Source organism: Diabrotica virgifera, chromosome 2, assembly GCF_917563875.1.
Source record: "Diabrotica virgifera virgifera chromosome 2, PGI_DIABVI_V3a".
NCBI classification, from domain to species: Eukaryota; Metazoa; Arthropoda; class Insecta; order Coleoptera; family Chrysomelidae; genus Diabrotica; species Diabrotica virgifera.
Window position 1 is genome coordinate 11,886,240 of NC_065444.1, and position 15,183 is coordinate 11,901,422.

Here is a 15,183-nt window from a genome sequence, read left to right on the forward strand (position 1 = left end):
ACCTTTCCGTCGTATACCTCTAGTAGAGTCGACGGCCTCACGTTTAGTTAGTTACCGTCTGCTGACCGCACTTCACGGCAGGTCTATATCGATCGCGGCGTATTTGCGTAATTTATTTTGTTTTGTTGGATTTTTTTGTGATTGTAACAAAAACAAGATGAGTGTTGTTGACGAAATAATTGCCTTAAAATCTGCTGGAACACTAAATTATGAACGGCGGCTTGAGAAAAAAGAAAGTGGTCGACCAAAACCAAACATGAATTTAAAACAAACAACAAAGGATAGGGGTAAGGACATTCAAAGATATTTTAAAGAATCAATGTACAATTTGTGTGATTGGATTTGTGGCTGCAGTGTGAGAAATGCATTTTTTTGCTATCCGTGTTTACTGTTTTCGAATGACGCTGTATGGGCGAAAAATGGAGTAACTGACATTAAGCATTTAAAAGTGAAAATTACAAAACATGCCTCTTCAACTACTCATATAAATTCATCAATGAGTTACGCAAGTTTAGGACGTGTTAACATAAGACAGCAACTTGATAGTGTATATCGTAAATCTGTGCATGACTTTAATGAATTGGTATCTAAAAATAGGTATATTTTAAACAAACTAATCGACTGTGTAAAATTTTGTGGAGTTTTCGAAATTGCATTGCGCGGTCATGACGAAAGTGACAGCTCCAATAATCGTGGAATTTTTCTGGGCCTTATCGATTTTGTTTCTGAACTGGATTTAATGTTTAAAGAACACATTGAAAAAAGTACAGTATTTAAAGGAACATCGAAAACAATTCAGAACGATATTTTAGAATCAATGTTAGCCATTGTGCATACTCATATCATGAAGGAGATTGGCCAGACAAATTTTGTGGCCATTCAAGTAGATGAGACCACAGACAGCTCCAATAAAACGCAGATGATTATCATATTGCGATATGTATTAACTGGTATTGTACATGAAAGATTTTGGAAATTTGTTAACCCCCTAGGTACTACAGCACAACATTTAACTAATGTAATATTGGAAGAACTTCAATTATTAAAAATTAATGAAGCACCTGAAAAATTGATTGCCCAAAGTTACGATGGTGCATCAGTCATGAGCGGTAAACTGGGAGGAGTACAAACAAAAATTAAAGAAATATACCCAAATGCACACTTCATTCACTGCTATGCCCATCAATTTAATCTTATCCTCCAAAAAGCGGCGAGTCAACACAAACCGATAAAAATATTTTTTGCAAATTTACACGGATTTTCGTCCTTTTTCGGCCGATCTCCAAAACGTACGATGGTTCTGGATAGAGTGGTTAAAGTAAGGCTACCTAAAGCTGCGCCTACTCGATGGGCTTTCAATACAAAATGTGTTGAAATTGTATACACTTATAAAGATGATTTAAAATCTTGCTTAGAGGAAATTATTGATGAGGAGCAAGATGGTAACAATATAAATCAAGCAACTGGTTTAAAAAGACATTTGGAAGATGAGCATTTTTTATTTTGGTTAAATTTTTTCCATAAAATAATGCCCCATGTTGATATATTGTTTAAACAATTGCAAATGCGAGACATTGATGTTATATCTGTCAAAAATTGTATCCTGTCTTTTAACAACAATATCCAAATAATTAGAAATACTATTTTGGAATCAGAAGTACCAAGCACATCAACAGCAAAAAAAAGAAAAACTACTGCAGAGGATCCAAAGCGACGAACTGCACTTGAAATTTGTGATATTATTATATCTGAAATAAATCACAGGTTTAGTTTCAATGATCATCTCATGATTTCACAGTTATTCTACATAGAGAAATTTGAAGCATACACTACCAACTTTCCGCAAAATATTTTAAAAATGGTGACGGCTAATTATCCCACAGTGAATATTTCCAAACTAAAATCGGAACTTGAAGTCTTATATTGTCGTGAGGATTTTCGCAATAGTGCTGGTGCAGTAGCCATACTTCAGCTTTTTATTAACATGAATTTGTCTGAAACATTTTCTGAAGCAGTGAAGTTATTAAATATTTTGTGCACACTCCCTATGACAACCGTGGAAAGTGAGAGATGTTTTTCTACTTTAAAAAGAGTAAAAACATTCCTGCGTAATACGATGGGACAACCTAGACTTAGTGCCTTGTCTATGCTGAGCATCGAGAAAACGCTTGTCAAGAGCATTCCAAATTTCAATGAGAAGGTCATAGACTATTTTGCAGAACTAAAGGATAGAAGAATTGACTTAAAATATAAAAATATTTAAAGTAAGTTTCGTTTTAATAAATTTACAATTTATTATACTATAAATATTCCTATCTATATATCAGTCAATAACCTGTTCATACCATTTTTCCTATATTTTTTAAAAGATTTACTCTAAAAAAAGACAAATTTAATTTTCGGAAAACTAGGGTAAATAGTATTGAGTTTTATCTAAGTCTGTATTTTTTATCTAAAATATAAATGCTAAAAGATCTTTTAAATACTTTAAAAAATCAACAGTTTGAAGTTTTCAAACCAAAATGACCCCCCTGAAGATTGACCCACGAGCCGCCGCTGTGTTCCATTGGTAAAATGTTTGGTTTTCTTATATTTGATTGTACACTTCTTGGAGGCACTTGTCTGATAAAAGTTGGTACACTGCTGATAGGTGTAGTAGCCACTTCCGCGAAAGTTTGTTTACATTTGAGATTAGCATTTTCATGTTCACAAATTTCGACCAAAAACAAGTCGCTTTCAATATGGCGACTGTCGAAATTATTTGACACGGAGATGAATGGAATGAATGGCCAAAAGCGAGGTTAGGTTTAGTTTAGATGTGTTTTGTTTATTTCTTGCAAGGAAAACTAAATCAAAAGGTATTATAATATAGCTGGGTTTAATTGAAATTTGCTTGTTTTGAGGAATTAGATAGAATAGTAAATTAGAAATATAATAATTGAGAATGTCCACAATCATCAACTCAATGAAAGATGTGAGGTAATAATCTGGGAAAATTAGTAAAAAACAAGGAAAATTAATTACCAGCTATTTTATTGCTGGACATGCTGAAATCAAATCTTAAGATTTCCTATATTAGTAATATAGCTGTGCAAAGTCCACAGAAAGTGTGCTATTTTGTTTATAAACAAATTAGCACTCCGAAATCTTTTTTTTTATTATTGCTCTATAACTCCGAAAATTTTAACTTTAAACCAAAACACTCACATAAAAATTGACAGTAATTTAATTCTGCACATTGATAATTTATTCCAATTTCCTTCGACGGAAATTTTCTTCGGAAAATTCGGGTTTTCCAAACAAAATCTTTAATTTTCAACTAAAATTTGAGGGAAGTAATTATTTATCAATAATTAAATAATTTGGTGACAGTGACATAAATCTTTTTTGTTATGAGTGTCTTGAAGATATGAAAATTTGTATGTACAAAGAGGACCGGAATTAAAAGGTATCTAATGGTTCAAAGATTAAAATCCTGTTGTTTATAACTCTGTCGCAAATGCCGGTCAAATTTGACCGGTTATACCTGGAATCACTCCTCGCAATTCAATTTGTTTTTCTTCGAAAAGGACACAGAAGCCGTGCTCTTTTCAACAGCGTTAACTTAATTTAATTTAATCTAATATTTTCTGAGGGGTTCTATTTGTTTATAAGCCAAAAAATTGTTTCTTTATAACATTCCTGAGACCGCTCAAATGGTCCAATTTCAATCCTGTAAGGTACGTTGAATAGGTATAGTGCTTTTTTATATGAAAATCATAGTTATTCTGGTGTATCATAATCTTTCTGGTTATTATTTCGACCGAAATTTTTTAATTAACATTTTAATTATTGCTAAACTATTGGTTAGATTGTCGCCGGTCTCCTGATATACAGAGAGGGGCTAAATTATGGAATAAATTCATTTTCTCTAAAATGGACGATTTTAGAGAAAAATCCCGAAACAGGTCGATTTTTATTTTTAAATTAAATTTCTTGGCATATATTTCAAACTAGTGACGTCATCCATCCGAGCGTGATGTAATTATTTTTTTAAATAGGAATATGGGTTCGTGTTGTAGCTCATTTACAAAGGCGTTCAATGCTCTATTCAGTATTATAAACATTAATATCATTATTTATACAGGGAGGCCAAAAAAAAATTTGAATTAAATTAATTGACGCAAGAAGAAGAATGCATGTAATTTATTTAACTCAAAATACATTCTATTGCTGTCAGAAAATAGAAAAAAATGTTTATTTTGCAAATAAACATTGCTTTTAGCTTAAATTAAAAGTTCAAACTGCCAAATAGGAGGGAGGCTGTTTGTGATTTAATTTAAGCGAAAAGAAATGTTTATTTGTGAAATAAACCTTTTTTTCTATTTTCTGACAGCAGTACAATGTATTTTGAGTTAAATAAATTACATACATTCTTCTTGTTGCGCCAATTAATTTAATTCAAAATTTTTTTTGGCAACCCTGTATAAATACCTAATGATATTAATGTTTATATTACTGAATAGAGAATTAAACGCCCTTTCAAATGACCTACCACACGACCCCTATTCCCATTAACAAAATTATCGATTACGTCATCACGCTCAGATGGATGACGTCACTAGTATGAAATATATGCCAAAAAATTGTAATTTAAAAATAAAAATCGACCTCTTTCGGGATTTTGCTCCAAAATCGTCCGTTTTAAAGAAATGAATTTATTCCATAATTTAGCCCCTCTGTATAATCTACTATAATAAATCTTTCATGTCTTCAATTATTTAATTATTGATAAATAATTAGGTACTTCCCTAAAATTTTAATTGAAAATGGCAGATTTTTTGGGAAAACTCGGATTTTCTGAGTAAAATTTTTGTTGAAGGAAATCGGAAAAAAAATAACTTTGTGCAGAACTAAATTACGGTGAATTTTTATTTGAGTGTTTTTGGCTCAAAGGAAAAATTATAGGAGTTACAGACCACTAATTGAAAAAAAAAAGAAGATTTAGGAGTGCTAATTTGTTTATAAATAAAATAACACACTTTCTGCGGACTTGTCATACCCCATATTACTAATATATGCAATCTTAAGATTCGATTTTAGCAATAAAATAGCTGGTAAATAATTTTTCCCAAAAATGGTATTTTTTCGATAATTTTCCCAGACTATCAACAAAATCCAAGAAACCGAAGCGCCAACCCAAATTCTGAGCAGTCTCAACATGATAAGGTTAATATCCCCAAGAATCGCTATACTCTCCGGCTGTCATGGCGGTGTCGAAATAAAATTGCGACTGTCGAAATGAATTAGAATCAGGCCCCAGTTCCAATCTCCTAATCCTATCTAACAGTAATTTATTTAGGGCTAAAATTTTATTTTTATCCTTTGCTTCATCGACCAGTTCCCTTAAATACTTGTTTTCAACTGCTAACACTAATTGTTTATCGTTTTTGTCGTCCTGTTTTTTCACCACTTGACAACATGTTATTTTAGTTTCATCCAAAAACTTGATTTCTGGACACCTTTTTGCGCAACTTTGGTGATAAATCGATAAACAATTTATACACACACATACTGAGCACTTTTTTGTATTACATTTCATATTGCCACTATTTTTATTATTTTTATCACCATCTTCCGACACACAATCATCGTCGGACGCCATGATGAATTCTTACTATACCTGAATAGGGCTTGCCCGCGAATAAATAAATAAATAAATGATCTTAAAAAGTTTTACAACTATTTTCGCATGAGCGTAGACTTATTTTTTCATTTAAGAAATGCTATATTTCAATATCCATTTATAAATGTGAATACCGTGCAGTGACTGAACAAGACTGATGTAAAAATTTGACCTGTCGAATCATGAAGAGTCTTAACTCGACGGGATTGGTTTGAGTCAATGTGAAATCAAAAAGACATAATACAGTCGGAAAAATGAAAGAATACCCATGAACGAACATATAAAACACGCTGTATTTTCCTGTCACCGTGTCACAAAGAAAATTGCCCAGCGCAAGTACATGTAATAATAATTATAACATGTACTTGCGCTGGCCAAATTTTTGTGTGACACGGTGATAGGAAAATACAGCGTGTTTTATATGTTCGTTCATGGGTATTCTTTCATTTTTCCTACTGTATGTGCCTTACTCCTGTAATAACGCAGCTGGGCGAATCTTCAAGTGTCTGACTGGATTAAAAGTGACTTAACTAGACTTGCTTGGTGTGAAATGAGCCTTTGGTTTCATAACTAAGAGGTTCATCTTCTGCCTACATCTCTTTTAACTTTTTTTTTTGCCCTCCATAAATCAAAAGCAGCAGACTAACAAGGGCCACTTATTGTCTGTGTAATTTCTTCCCTCTTATTAACCTTATGAAGGACTTCAATATTGCTAATCTTGTCTACCCATGATATTTATAGTATTCTTCAATAACAGCAATGCTCAAAAGTTTGCAATTTCTTAATTTCGAATTGCTTCAATGTCCAGGCCTCAGATCAGTAGAGCAAAGTTGTAAAAACATAGCAGCACAATAACCTTATCCTTAGATTCATTTCTAGGTCTCTACCACATAATAAATGTTTCGTTTCACTAATTTTGCCCTTAATATTTCTTTATGGCTTTTAGTCTCTTGTGTTTGTTTTATTTTGACTAACTAATGTTCCTAGTATTTGTCTACCCTTTCTATCTGGATATTATTAATATGAAAAGTGCCTCATTGTCTTTAGGATGTTTTGTAATGAGCATGAATTTTGTTTGCTTTGAGTTCGTTTTAATTCCATATATAGTAATTTTTCATTCAGCTGTTCCAGTATGTTTGTTAGATGAAAACTAAATTAGATTAAACTTAAGTTGGATATTCAAAATCTGCTTTTATCTGTTTAGTGTTGACGTTACAAAGCATATTTGAATATCACAAAACTTTGTTAGTTATCTCACCTAGGCCAAAGTGGTTGGGTTATACACCCATCATCATCAATGGTGCTACAACCCTATAAAAGAGTCTCGACTTTCCCAAGTCTATTATGCCAGTCAGTTCTATCCATTGCCAACTATTGCCAGTTTGCTGCACCTATTTTTCTACCATCCTCATCTACACCATCCTTCCATCTGAGTTTTGGCCTGCCCCTATTTCTACTTCCCACAGGTTGTGACATGAGGATTCTTCTAGGAGGGTTGTTCTGCTGTGATCTTGCTTGATGTCCTGCCCATCTTAGTCTTCCTATTTTTATAAGAGATACTACGTCTTTACCATCAAATATATGATTATATCTGTGGTACATCTCGTAGTTGTAGGTACCTCCTCCCTCCAAACTCCATTTTCACAGATGCCACCGAATATTCCCCTCATGTGATGTGGGTGATACACCCACGCCATGAAAAAAGTTTTAATGTGTTTGTAATGTTTATCTGGCAGTTTTTTCTGTTGTTTTTTGAAGTTATACTTCTTTACGCGCGATATGAGGGTGAATTTTTATATGTTAAAACCTACGATCCCAGCGCAGGCGCATTATAACTTTGTTCTGATTGGATGTTCAAATTACATGTCAAAAATTATCCAATATGGCAGCTGTAGCGCAGCTGTGGTTTGGACGGTTGACGGTTTGGTTATGTATGGTTGTTGCGTTTTAAAATTTGTGGGAAGAGAAACAACAAAGGTTAGTTAATAGTAGTTATACTGCCTTTTTAAATAGTTTTCATATTATATTTTTGAAGTTATACTTCAAAATGTTTTAATTTATGTATGTATCAGTCCAGAAAAGGTGTGGAAAGAATATATTAGTGTTTTTAAATATATTTTTCTAGAAACGTATTAAAAATGCAATTTTTAGGACTCCATAGGAGCGTTAAAAATGCTACTTAAAGGCACTAGTGCTTTAAAATTTTTAAGGCACTGCAGTTAAAAGTGAATTGTCAAATTGTGAAACGTCAAAATATTTATATTTCATTTATTAACATTAATATTAATAATACAACTTGCGCAATTTGAAAAAGGTGGTTTAAAAGGTTTTTTATTATAATTTTGTGTCTTTGGATTTGTCTTCCTTGGGCGTAAAATAATAAAACATCTATTTTTATATTTCACTTGTCACCGTGATGTATAATTATGTATATCTGAAAGGTAACTAGCATACGGCTTGATGGCCTTGTTGGTAGAGCATTGGACCAGAGATCAAAAAATCACGAGGTTGCGGGTTCAAATCCCGGACGATTCATATTTTTTTCTTTTTTTTTTAATACTTGGCATTGGTTTTGGTTCATTTTTGGTAATTATTGTTAATTTTTTGTATTGTAACTGTTAAGTAGGTATATTTTTTCGTTGAAATTATATTATAATAGAAGTATAACTTCTTACGTGCGTACAAAGTACACACACATTCTTTTTTTCTGTTTGGGGTTGTACGGAGGACAAAACGATTTAATAGCATACATGATTATACATTGTACTTCAGATTATTATTATCAAGATGCTCACGCATATGCTTCAAGTAGTGTTACTTTCTTCTAAAGAGTTTTCTACTTTTTTTTCTTACAAGATTCCTTTTTTTATTGTAGCACTACCTCAGGTGATGGTGATGACAATTTTGGCGAAAGTGCTCAGCTAAAGAAATAAATTACTTCTTACAAACTCTGATATACTATTTTTTCAATTCCTTGATTCATTCAAGTTTATCAGTGTTTCAACTATTAATTAAATTTATATATATTTTCAGATATTACTCAACAGCAAGAGTTTGTGAGATATTTTAGAAATCTTCCAGAAGTAAGTCCTCTGTATTTTATGCATGATTTTTTAACTACTATACTTTTAAATTATTGTTGAAATAAACATCAAACTAATTAATGAGCCAAGAAACAAATATATTAGTTGACTTTAATTTTAAGTGGATGAGTTTCACAAAATGTAGACAACTTGCGGTTATTTTATGCGTCTAAGTTAAACTTTTCCTTAAAACATTTAAATTGTGAAAAATAAAATACATAGGTAAAACCTCGATATAACGGACTAATTGGGAGGACGGGATATCCGTTAAAGCCAAAAGTCCATTATATAAAAATAAGTTTAAAGTGAATAAAATTTTATTTTTAAAAATATTTTCTCTCTTCTGTCTTTATATACAGTGTACAAATATGTAAGTTAAAAAGGACTCACATTTTGTTTGTTACTTTTTTTACTTTTCTACTTCTAAAAACTTTCTGCAATATACCTACTCGCTTGGTTGCCAAAATTCACTGATTAATGAGTTGATTAAGCGATGTAATTTTTGGCAAAAACATACAATTAAAGCCATCTTCTGAATGTGGAATATTTTCAGGGGGATAAGCAGGAGCGTTGTCTAAAATCAAGTAACATTTCATCTCTTTAGGTGGTATTTCCAGGTTTTTCTCTTGAAATTTTCTCACTGCAGGGACAAATTCTTTAAAAAACCAATTTTTGAAAATATCTGCGGTGAACCATGCCTTATTAGAGCACTAATATGAAATGGGCATATGATGTATTATAAAGGGTGTCCCAAAAGTAGCGGAACCGTTGAATATTTCCCGAAATAAACATCGGATTGAAAAACTGAAAAATGCGTGTTCAATAATTTTCAAAAATTATAACTCCACCCCCTGGAGGTGGGTGGGGGTTAACTTTAAAATCTTAAATGGAAATCCCTTTTGGGATCCCCCAAAATGGAGAAGTTACAGGATTTCGAATTTAAAATAAAATATAAGGTGTTCCATTTAAAAAAACATAAGTTAGGTCTGCCACTGTGTTATCGAACACCCTGTAGCATTCTAACTAATTTTGTAATGTGAAGCTCAAAGTTGGCTACAAGTTTTGTTATTAACTTTTATTGCTATCTATTACTATAGCGGAGCTACTGAGCTTTACCCTACTAATCAGTCACCCTGTATGTTGTTTTGCGTCTTTGACTTTTGTATTATTTCTTATCCAGTTGTTTTATTTCTTTTCTTTTTGTCTTTTAATTTTCCTCATAACATTGCTCTCTCCATGGCTCTTTGAAATCTACTAGATGTTACCTAGTGGATTTCAAAGAAAGGAACAGGGTATTGATGTGTAGATAATAGAAATGTATATCATATTTATGATAATAACAGAAATTATTTGCATTTTTTATTCTACTGTATTCAACGTTTCTCCCCTTCCTCTACACGTGAGCCATATTGGTGTCCAGTTAGTTATCCTTCTCTGTGTAGGTATCCGAGTGTGGGCATCTCTGTATACATATGTCATATCCATTCTAAGTGAAGATATTTTATGTATCTGACTATATTTTTCCCCTTTAATTCTTTTTCAATTTCAACATTTCTTCTTTCTCCCTCCCTTGTTACATTGTGGCCTAGTATCGTTCTCATTATTTTTGTTTCAAATTTCAGAGGGCCTATCTTCCTCTTTCTTATTAATAGTTGTTGTTTACCTCCCATATGTAACAACATGTCTTATTAAGGTCTTATATAGGTTCATCTTTGTTCTCTTACTTAGTCTTGCTTCTCAGCAGATTTCTATACATTCCATATGATTTTTGCCTTTCAGAATTTTTCCTCTGTTCTCTCTTTTTCTTATTGTGACTCCCAAGTAGTTAAAGGTGGATGCAGTTTCAAATTTATGGTTCTGTGTTATTAGATTTTTCTGAGTTGTTGTGTCATCCTTCCCTATCGTAATGTATTTTGTTTTGTGCTGGCTTATCTCTAGCCTTCTTTTTGCATGTTTACCTAAACTTTCAACTGACAGATGCAATAAATGACGTCAAAGTTAGAATAAATAAAATATGGAAAAAAGAATGGAAAAATATTACAAGCATGTCAAAAATTTATATTTTTCTTTACATCAAGAACTTCCTCCGCCACCTGAATACATATTTAAATATAACCTGCCAAAGCAAGATATTTCTACTATCGTCAGATTAAAAATTCGACACGGGAAATGTGAGGCACATCTGCACAAATTAGGAATAATTAATTCATCAGTCTGTTTTTGTGATAATGTTTCGATTAGAGATTTAAACCATATTTTCTTGGAATGCAAAATTAACGAGAGATATATAAATCAATTATATTACAATTTACGACAAACACAAGTTCATTTTCCAATTAGTATAGAATATCTACTAAGTTGTCATAAAATGGAAATATTTAAATTACTCATAAACTACTTGAAAGAAACAAATATAATCATTTAAGTGAAATACGTATAAATATAACAAAACTAATAAATTGAGGTAAAAATAAAATAAAAATCTGTGGCTAGCGGACTCGCATCCAAGCCATTTTTTTCACACACACACACACACACACACATAAACTTTCAACTGCTTTTATAAGTGCTTTTATGATGACTAGATCATATGCATATGCTATTACTTGAAGTTGATCTGTAATAATGGTTTGTTTGTTGTACCTCCTTATTCATCATCAACCCGTACTCGTCCACTGCTGGACATAGGTCTCCCTAAGCTCTTTCCATCTTTCTTTGTTTTGTGCGGCTTGCATCCAGTTGCCGACAATACGCTTCAGATCGTCAGCCCATCTGGTTGGTGGTCGTCCTCTGCTCCGTAGTGCTTCTTCTCGTGGCCTCCACTCGACAATACCTTTTGTCCATCGGTTGTCTGACAATCTGGCGACGTGTCCTGCCCAATTCCACTTAAGCGACGCGATTCTTTCGACGGCGTCCGTTGTTTTTGTTCTACGACGTATTTCTGAGACATCCAGCATCTGGCGCTCCATAGCCCTCTGAGTTATGCGAATCTTGTTCACTACCTTTTTTGTGAGTGTTAATGTTTCCGCTCCATAAGTGAGTACAGGCAATACACACTGGTCAAAGATTTTCCTTTTCAGGCATATGGGTAAGTCCGATTTAAATGCATAGCTCAGTTTACCAAACGCTGCCCAGGCTAATCCTATGCGACGTGGGAGCTCGCACGTCTGGTTATCTCTTCCCAACCGAATTTCATGTCTTAAGTACTTATAAGATGCAGTCTGCTCAATATCCATTCCATCAATAATAATATTACGATTTAGCACCAGATTAGTCATTATTTGCGTCGTGTTGATGTTAATCTTTAGTCCGACCTCTAAGGAAGCGTGATATAACTTGTTCAACATTATTATTGCATCATCCATACGATCGGCTATAAGGACGATGTCATCTGCGAATCTCAAATGACTGAGCTTCTCTCCATTTATATTGATACCATATTCGTTCAGATCTGCCTTTTTAAAAGTGTGTTCTAAAAGGGTTGTGAACAGCTTTGGTGAGATGGTGTCTCCTTGCCGTACTCCTCGCTGCATACATAATTTATTAGTTTCTTGATCAGAGAGTCTTACGCTAGCCGTTACATTGTGGTAGATATATTTTATCATGTTAGTGTAGCGATGGTCTATTCGGCATTCTGTCAATGCTTTTAGCATTTTCTGCATTACCTCCTTATTATTGCTTCCAATATTAGGTTAAATAGTGTCGGGATTATTATAATAGAATAAGGAAAATTATTAAGAATATATATTTTTTAATTTAATTATAATAAAAATAAGTTAATACCACAAATACTATTTTTAAATCTAACATTTAACATCCAACAACTTTCTCCTTCAATTTGATCGCCCCTTCCTTCACCTTATGAGCTCCATGCCGTATTTTTGAAGCAGCCTTCTTCCACCAAGGTAATTCTTCATATACTTCTGGAGGAACAGAATTTTCTTGATCTACATGAACCTCCTCTATGTGAATTACATCATGATGGTGTGGTTCTTCAACTTCTTGGTCTACAGAAACACTGGGAACAGCATTTACATCGTCATAATGATCATGTCTTATGACTTCTATTTTTTGCTGTTCCTGAGATGAAGATTGTAGTTGTTCGTTTGGTAAGGGAATTGATTCTTCTTCTTGGGCCTGATCATCATACCCTGATTCTTGGCCTATTATTTCTTGTTCTTGTTGATAACTATGTGAGTGAGTGTGGTGTGGTACTTCTTCAACGTGTACTTCATGTCTTGTATAGTAATGGCTGTGGGGATCTTCTATGTCTAAGTATTCTGGGTGACCGTAACCGCCATGATGATGGTCTAGGGAATGACTGTCACTTATATCATGATGATTAAAACTAAGCGGTTCGTCAAAGCTAGTATGGTGGCTTCCACTATGTATGACTTCAATATCATGGTTATCATATCCATGATTGTGATCGTGATGATCATATCCAGAATGTGAAGAACTTATATGATCACGTCCGCCATATCCAGAATGTGAAGAACTTATGTGACCATGTCCGCCATATCCAGTTATTTCCTGTTCTTGAACATCATAGCTAGAAGTATGGTGGTTATTATGATTGCCATATCCTGTTTGGATTTCTTGTTCTTGATAATCAAGCCCTGAAACACGATGTCTATTATGACCTCCATATCCAGATTGGATTTCTTGTTCTTGATTATCGTAGCCTGAACCACGATGTCTATTGCGACCATATCCAGTTTGAATTTCTTGTTCTTGATTACTATATATTGAAGAATGATGGCTACCGCGGCCACCATATCCAGTTTGAATCTCTTGTTCTTGATTATCGAAGCCGTCATTATTACCATGTCCTGTCTGTACCTCTTGTTCTTGATATCCACCAATGCTACTGCCACCTTGATAAACTGTTGTATGTGAATAACTGTTAACATGATTATCTGTTGGTTCTTGCTCTACTACTGTCTTGTGTTTGGAGTTACTTAAGTTTCTAAGAGCTGTTATTAAAGAATCAGCTTCATTTTCTGCACCCTGTGTAGATTTTGGTTGTGATATAAATTGACCTTGGTCTGTAATTCCAAAGGAGGCTCCCCCTGATGTAGTATGGGTCGTTATCACTGTTCTATTTCTTATAATTGTCCTATGTCCACTTTGGAATATTGATCCTTCTGGTTTTATGTCATCAAATATACCGGTGTCATCAGGTTCTTGTGATGTCTTAATTATTGTCGTTGTTTTCCTTGTTTCATGTTCCTTTTTCGCTCTTTCAACGCCTTCTTCAATTTTCGCTAAGAGTCTATCTAACAGTATAGCTTGAATTCTAGCTATTTGTTTATCAGTTAAACCAAGATCATTTTGTAGATAGTATCTAGAGAATCCCTTGTTGAATTCTTCAGTAATGTTCTTTTTAACATCATTAATGAGTTCTGATCTCATTTGGGGAACATTAAGTCTATCTGTACCACAAAATCCTATGATGGCAGCTTCTAACTTGTTTGATAGCTTATCCTCAATAAATTTAACCTTTTTCAAAATGTCCTTTGGTAGGTGATCATCAGTACCCTAAAAAGAAGAAATTAAAAATTTAATAACATTTCATAAACACTAAAATTGGAATCGATGACCAGTTTGTCATTCGCTTGAAACTCTGTCTGATAGAGTAGGATTAAAAATAAACTTTGAGAAAACTAAACTTATGACAAATCTCGAGTGGAAATATAACTATTGACATTAATACCATACAACAAACAGACACGTACAAATATCTGGGACACGAGATTAAAATAAGCAGAGACAATCAAACACATAAAATACAGAGGCGAATAGGCTTGACATGGGCAGCATTTGAGTTTTCAAATGTTTTTGATAAACTTCAAAAACATTGAGGCATTCGAGATGTGGTGTTACAGGAGAATGTGGAAAATACCATGGACAGAAAGAGTAACAAATCAAGATGTTTTGCTAAAGATGGGGAAGGAATGCGAAGTCATAAAAACCATACAAACGAAAAAACTGGAGTATCTAGGCCACATAATGAGAGGAGAAAAGTACTCTCTGCTAAGACTCATAATCCAAGGAAAAATCTCGGGAAAGAGAAATATGGGACGTAGGAGGATTTCCTGGTTGCGAAATTTAAGGGAGTGGTATGGGTGCAGTTCAATACAGTTAGTTGTTCAGAGCTGCAGCCAACAAAGTTAAGATTGCTGTGATGGTAGCCAACCTCCGATAGGAGACGGTACTGCAAGAAGAAGAAAGGGCAGCATTTGGCAAACTAAGCCATATTCTAAAAAACTCACTTCTCATGTGTCTCAAGCAAAAGGTTTATAACTAATGTGTTTTGCCCGTACAAACTTATGGAGCAGAGACTTTAATATTGATGCAAAAATCCGCAAATAAACTCTAGAGTCACACAACGAGCCATGGAACGTGCAGTGCTGAACGTGAGCCTTCGTGACC

At 33.6% G+C, this 15,183-nt stretch overlaps 2 protein-coding genes across 20 annotated transcripts in view; one reads left to right on the forward strand and one right to left on the reverse strand.

The window, feature by feature from the left end:
• The window catches only part of LOC114333354 (DNA mismatch repair protein Msh2), a 140,789-nt gene that overhangs the window by 11,302 nt on the left and 114,304 nt on the right, over positions 1 to 15,183 (forward strand). The window contains exons 1-2 of one of the 2 annotated variants that reach the window (XM_050643383.1): positions 2,771 to 2,858; positions 8,699 to 8,748. In XM_050643383.1, coding sequence (XP_050499340.1) covers positions 2,786 to 2,858; positions 8,699 to 8,748 — 123 coding nt within the window. In that variant the 5' untranslated portion in view covers positions 2,771 to 2,785. Of the gene's footprint in view, positions 1 to 2,770; positions 2,859 to 8,698; positions 8,749 to 15,183 lie in introns of those variants that run through there. The other variant, XM_028283215.2, reaches the window with a different exon arrangement.
• LOC114333353 (uncharacterized) overlaps positions 12,478 to 15,183 on the reverse strand; it is a 40,541-nt gene continuing 37,835 nt past the window's right edge. For all 18 annotated transcript variants that reach the window (XM_050643375.1, XM_050643374.1, XM_050643371.1 and 15 more), the window contains one exon: positions 12,478 to 14,289. In XM_050643375.1, coding sequence (XP_050499332.1) covers positions 12,559 to 14,289 — 1,731 coding nt within the window. In that variant the 3' untranslated portion in view covers positions 12,478 to 12,558. The remainder of the gene's footprint in view (positions 14,290 to 15,183) is intronic.